Below are 7015 nucleotides of genomic sequence, written 5' to 3'. Positions count from 1 at the left end.
TATACTTTCAACCACTTTGCTAGCGCGCACTTCCAAATTAAAGAAAATCACCTCATTTTTATGTTTCCAAATGCACCAACATACCAAACTCCATGTAGTTAAGTTCATTTTTCATCTTTTTTTTCCTGCAATGATGTTGTAAAAGTACTCAACATTGGTTTAGGTGGTTTCTGCCATCTGAATTTGAAAGCCAGTCTATGAAGCTATCTAGTGCCAAACTATCCTTGCAAATGCACATTCAAACAACAAATGGAATGCTTACTCTAGCTCACAACCACTCAAAACACATAGATCATTTTTTAGTATATGACCCATACTCCTTGAGACCAAGCTGAGTTTAGAGGAGAAACCATTATGCAAAACTTGCCATATAAATACTTGAAATTAAAAATATACATTTAAACTAATTTTAAATATGGATTTACCTTTTTGATTAATTTGAGCTCTTAAATATTATAATTTAATATATAAACCGGCGTTGATGACAATAGTTTTTGTTCAAAAATTAAGATTTTACCCAAGTGATATTAACGTTAATGAAAAGCTTAATACATAGTTCTATACTTGCAGTAGTATTACTTATGTAAATAATAAACGGTGTCTCTTAAGAAATTTGAAATAAAAATTTTGTTAAAAAATATAATAAATACAAATATTCTATAATATGTTACATAATTTAATATAATTTTTAATAAAAAGATTACTTCTAATTTCTTAATCAATACTATAAGAGAACTGATTAACAAGACCTTGTTATTTACACAAAATAGCAGCTAAAAAAACTCAAATATATTCTTTCGGTCTTTTTTATAAGAAACAAAAGACTAAATTATCAGAACTAAGAAAAATAATAAATTTTGTTATATTTTTTATAAATATAAATTTTATTTCAAAATATCCATAATATTAAATAGTATAGTTAGTAATTTATATACTTAATGATAATAATAAAAGAAAGATATAAAAAAAATTTAGCAATTAATACATTTTGAATCTATCATTTATATCTTATAATAAAGACCAAAAAAGTACTCCATTTTATTTCTTATAAAAAGGACCGAAAGTACATATTTATTATAGTACAACATAATACTTAACATAGCTAATAACTATTGATGTTTTTTTGTGTTATTTAAAGTTTCGTTTTAGTAATATATTAACTTTTAATGTAAAACTCAAATCTTAATAAAAAATAATACCAAAAATAACTATGGTATTTATCCAAAACTTACATCAAATATAATAAACATTTTGTGCCCTTCTTCACACTACATGATAGTGATTTACCTATGACTCTAGCTCTTACTTGGTGATTCATTCACCTTATTTAACTGACTATATATATTCACTTAATTTAAAGATGGGTATAGTTCTGCAGCTAATCTTGGTTTTGCTACTGCCACAAGTGGCTCTGCAAGAAATATATCTCCTTTAGACTCAGCAAGATTGATGGCTGAAACATTGGAAGGTGCACTCCAAGTGAAGCCATGAAGCAACCTAGCAAATAGCATCACAGTCATTGTGGTGCCAAGCATCAGTCCAGGACAACTACGTCTTCCGGTGCTAAATGTAAAGAGCCTTAAGTTTGGCTCTGTCAAAAGGACATTGGACCCATCACTATTGAGGTGTCGTTCAGGTTTGAACTTGAGAGGTTCATTCCACACTTTTGGGTTTCTCCCAGTACCACTTCTACTTAGCAGTACATGACTACCCTTTGGGATTAGGTAATTGGCTACTATTGTATCCTTCATGCAGACATGAGGAACGTTAAAAGCTACAATGGGATGAAGGCGAAAAGCTTCTCTTGCACAAGCTTTCACAAAGTTGAGATTTGGAATATCAGATTCTTGGACCAGCCTGTTCTTCCCTACCACCTTGTCCAATTCTTCTGTGGCTCGTTGAAGCAATTCAGGCTGATTTATCATTTCAGCTAGTGCCCATTCAAATGCATTTGATGGATTGTCCACTGATGCAATCATGAATTCCTACAAGAAGTTTAATTTTACGTGTAATTAGAAATAACAATAATATTTATATAACTCTACTATCCCTTTTTTTTCATATCTTTTTTTCTATTCTATTATATGTACTTTTTTTTTTCACTCTTTACATTCCAAAAATATAATATAATAATGACATTATTCAATATTGTTAATATATAGATATAAGCAAGGTGCATGGTACGATATGTATCAGCATTTTTTAAAAGAAAATAACCCACTTTTCATTTTATTTCTTCTACGGCTTACTTACGAATAATTATATTTTTTTAGGCTACAAATTTTTTTCACAAAAGATCTCGTATTAAAAATAAATTGAAGTCGACCTTTTATTAAAAAAAGAAAATAAAAGAAAAAATGTTATAATTAGAGATAGAAACAGGTCAGACTACCGAACCAACTTGACTTTTTTAATAAACAAATAAGACTTATGCTTTTTTTAAGGTTTGTTTAAGTAAACAAATCAGACCTAAACTGTTTTCAAAGCTTGTTAAATTTGACAGACTGGCCTATATATATATATATATATATATATATATATATTTTAAAAATACAGCTGTCAAAATATGTTTAAATAATAAAATTATTTAATAACATATTTTTAATTTTGTTATATTAAATTAATATATTATGTTATAATTATTTTATTTATAATTATAATAAATAAAAATTATATTCTATTAAAAATTAAAAATATTAATATACGATTACACTTTTTAAATAATAAATTTATTTAATAATAAATTATCATATTTGTTACATTTAAATAAGTTTAAGAGTGATTAAATTTTTGAACAAAAAAAAAGACGCAATCAAAACTGAACGAAATAAAATTAAAAAAATAAAATAATAATATTATATTCATATATTTTTTATATTCTTAATTTTATTATTATTACTATTTAATTATTATATTAATATATTATGTTTAATTATTTTTCTTTATAATAAATAAAAATTCTTTAAATATGAATTATATTTTATTCAAAACTAAAATTTTATAATAAAATAATATAAAAATAAAATAAAAAATTCATATACAATATATATATATATATATATATATATATAATAGGATCATATAGTAAATAATATAATTTTAAATAAATTATATATAATAATATATACTTTTTGTAACTTAATATGTATTTTATTTTTATTAGTATAAATTTTTTGAGTAAAATACTTATAAAAATATTTTATATACCAGATACACAATACACAGTAACATACTTAAATATAAATATGTCAAATTTTAAATAATTATTTTTCACAGATTTGACATAGATATAAATAGATTTTTTTTTTAAATATAGTTATTAATATACATTCAAAAATTAATAATTAATAAATATTTACAAAAAAAAGTATAAATAAAAAATAAATTATTAATTAATTTATCAATTTATAATATATATATATATATTAATGTATTGTATCAATAATATTTTCTATATTATATTAATGTTGTAGTGTAGTTAATTTTACGTATATTTATTAATTTAAAAAAATTAATAAAATAAATAAAATTAAATATATTGTAATTATTTTTTAATTTAATATTTATTATTATTATCATTATATATATATATATATATATATATAATTTTATTACATATTTTTTTATTAAGATAAACGTTTAGAAATATAAGTTATTTTAATTTAAATATAAATTTTATTAATTCTTACAATGTTTATATATTATTTTTCTGTATCCTTGAATTTTATAATATAATTTTTTGTCTATAATTTTTATAATAACTATATATTTATTTTTTTAAATATAATTATTTCATTTTAACTGATTCAACAAATTTTATATGTTTACTGTGATTTTATTTATTAAATATAAGATGTCTTTACACAAATAAAATGTAATTATTATTAAAAAAATAATTAAAATTTTTAATACTTTAGTTATAGTTATTAACATACATTTAAAATTTAATAATTTATAAATATTTACATAAATAAAAAATTAAATTATTATATAATTTATCAATTTATATTTTATATATAAGTATATATTTTAATTTATTGTATTAGTAATTTTTTTATATTATATTAGTGTTATAGTATTGTTAATTTTACGTGTATTTGTTAATTTAAAATAATAAATTAATAAAATAAATAAAATTAAATATTTTATAATGATTTTATTTTTTTAATTTAATGATTATTACTATTGTCATTATATATATATATATATATATATATATATATATATAATGACAATATATATTTTCTTTGTGAAATTAAAATTTATTTATTTTTTAAAATATAATAATTTTTTAAAATATAATAATTTTCTTTCAGTTGATTCAATAAATTGTGTGAAAATTATTTTTTGTGATCAATTTTATGTGTTTACAGTGACTTTATTTATTAAATATAAAATTTCTTTAAATAAATAAAATATGATAAAAAAATTAAAATCTTTAATAATTTAATAATTTTTAGAAATAAGTCAAAAAATATAAGTAAAAATTTATTTAATATTAAATATTTATAATTAGTGCTCAAATAATATTTTAAAAATTATTACAATTATTTAATAATTATCAATAACATAGATGAAATGTAGAAAAATATGTAAACTAATTTGATAATAAAATATTTATGTATTCATTAATATTAAGATTTTTTTTTTTTATAACAGACATTGTTAACGGGCTTCAAGTCAGGTCAGACCACCTAAACAGGTCAAGTCAGACTGAAAATATAGCTTTTAACAGGTAACAGGATAAATTCAGGCCTAATAATTATATTACAGGCTAAACCTATTTAAAGTAAACTTTGACCTGACCTGACTTATTTTTATCTCTAGCTATAGCACAGTTTAAAAGTTTTTTTTGGTAGAGCATGACAGAAAAGGTAAAAGTCAAACTATATGTCAAGTTTTTTTTTTTAATTCTGTACTATCTTTAAAAATTTTTAAGATATTATATATAAAAATTTTTAATCAATAATATTTAAATATATATTTAAATAATAAATTTATTTAATAATAAATTATTATATTTATTACATTTAAATAAACTAAAAAATAGTTAAATTTTTAAATAAAATTAAAACACAATTAAAACTAAATAAATTAAAATTTAAAAATAAAATTATAATATTATATTAACATATTTGTCATATTTTTAATTTATTATTATTAGTATTTAATTACTTAAATATTATATTAATATATTATATTATAATTTTTTATTTAACAATAAATTATTATATTTAAACAAGCTGAAAAACGTTTAAATCTTTGAAGAGAAACAGGATATAATTAAAATTTAAAAACTAAAATTTTAAAATTAAATAATAATATTATATTAATATTTTTTTTTTATATTTTTAATTTTATTATTATTATTAATATTCAACTATTTAATTATTATATTGATATCTTATATTATAATTATTTTTAGTTATAATAAATAGAAATTATTTAAATATAAATTATATTTTATTTGAAACTAAAACTTTATAAAAAATAATATAAAAAATTTAAAATAATATATATATATATATATATATATATAATAAGACTATATAGGAAATAATATAAATAAGATAATATTTTTTTAATTTACCATGTATTTTATTTTTATTAATATAATTTTGTTTTAAAATAATATCTATAAGAAAAAATTTAGAACACAACAGCACACGTTTTTTATTTTAGAAATTATATTATAATTATGGTAATAACAAGGGACTAATATTTTGGATGCATGCATGAATAGTAGAAATGAAAGGAAAGAAGTGAAGTATTACTATAATTTGCGCCTTGATTTCCTTCGATGTCAACAATGGATTATTATTGACATCCTTCAGTGAGATCATAACATCTAGCAAGTCCTCTTCCACGCTCTTTGATCCATCGTTCCATTTCTTGATTCTCTCTTCAATGATTGGATCATGATACTTCTTCATGACCCTCGTAGCATTCTTTACCTTTCCTTTATGGCCATCCAAATCAAGCATCCTCAAGCACGGCACATAATCAGAAACATAAAAGGCATATATATGCTTAAGCATCGTGAAAATGGCATCTACGTGCTCAACTTCCTCAAAACCTGGCCCTCCATCTTCCCTACCCTTTCCAAAGTACCTTGTATTCAAAATCAATTTCCGAATCACATTAGCACAATAATGTTGTGCAACATTTCTCACATTCACAAGGCCACAACCATTCACATTTTTGTACTTGTATACATAAAACATAAGGTTATCAGCTTCTTCATCTCTTTTTTCTTGCAACCATCGATGCCTTAGGGGAGAGAGCAAATTGTTGACAGACATTTTCTTCATTTTCCTCCATTGATCCCCAAAGGGTACAAGAGCTGTTGTCATATAGCCACTAGAGATTATATCAGTGGACATGCTTAGTGGTCTTGATGCAAAATTAGCATCATGCTTCCTCAAAAATTCACATGCAATGGTGGGGCATGTTACTGGGATTACGTGGACATTCCCTAGGCGGATACATGCAATTTCAGTGTCCATTTCTTTCATAAGATTGTGTATCCACCTAAACACAGGTTTATTTGCAAGCATTTCAGGAAGGTTACCAACTATTGGCCATGGTTTTGGACCTGGGGGTAGTTTGGGCCTCTCATTTAAGTGAGATCTCAAGCCCTTAAAAAAGGTTAAGCTACAAAGGATGATAATTAGCAAAGAAGACAAAAAAGATTGAAGATGCGACCAGAAAAGACCAAGGGAGTAACCCATAGCTAGGACTAGGTTAAACAAAAGAAATGATGTTTTGTTGAAAGAAAAGATGTATGAAGTTGTATGGTGCACTCTGTTCCCTTCTGAGAAGTAGGGTGCCTATTTATAGGCTAAAGTGAAGTGATAGACAATTATTATCATACATATATTGTTTTGTCAATTTTAGTTTATAAATATCAAAATAATATTTAAAACCCATTTAATATATTTTTATTTCTTTTTTATGTATCATATTTATATATTTTTTTCATTTTCTACCTATCTCTAGATATATATATCCAAAA

At 21.9% G+C, this 7015-nt stretch overlaps 1 protein-coding gene across 1 annotated transcript; it reads right to left on the bottom strand.

Annotated features, from left to right (window-relative positions):
* Positions 1-1335: 1335 nt before the first annotated feature.
* On the bottom strand, positions 1336-6785 carry LOC113849975 (isoleucine N-monooxygenase 1-like). Its single transcript, XM_027480260.1, has 2 exons — positions 5775-6785; positions 1336-1985 (listed from the first exon to the last, which is right to left on the bottom strand). Exons 1-2 carry the CDS (start codon positions 6729-6731, stop codon positions 1350-1352), a joined length of 1593 nt encoding a protein of 530 aa, XP_027336061.1. The 5' UTR covers positions 6732-6785; the 3' UTR covers positions 1336-1349.
* Between the last annotated feature and the right edge of the window lie 230 nt (positions 6786-7015).

The sequence above is a fragment of the Abrus precatorius genome, unplaced genomic scaffold (assembly GCF_003935025.1).
Source record: "Abrus precatorius isolate BTA unplaced genomic scaffold, Abrus_2018 Scaffold9, whole genome shotgun sequence".
Classification (NCBI taxonomy): domain Eukaryota; kingdom Viridiplantae; phylum Streptophyta; class Magnoliopsida; order Fabales; family Fabaceae; genus Abrus; species Abrus precatorius.
Note: the sequence above shows the minus strand (reverse complement) of the source record. Positions and strands in the feature narration are given on the sequence as shown.

Excerpts from the sequence above, each read along its gene's own strand:
- LOC113849975 (XM_027480260.1), bottom strand. The coding sequence starts at position 6,731 with ATGGGTTACTCCCTTGGTCTTTTCTGGTCGCATCTTCAATCTTTTTTG. Across the intron at positions 1,986-5,774 it reads AAATCAAGGCGCAAATTATA|GAATTCATGATTGCATCAGT; the intron begins GTAATACTTCAC and ends AACTTCTTGTAG.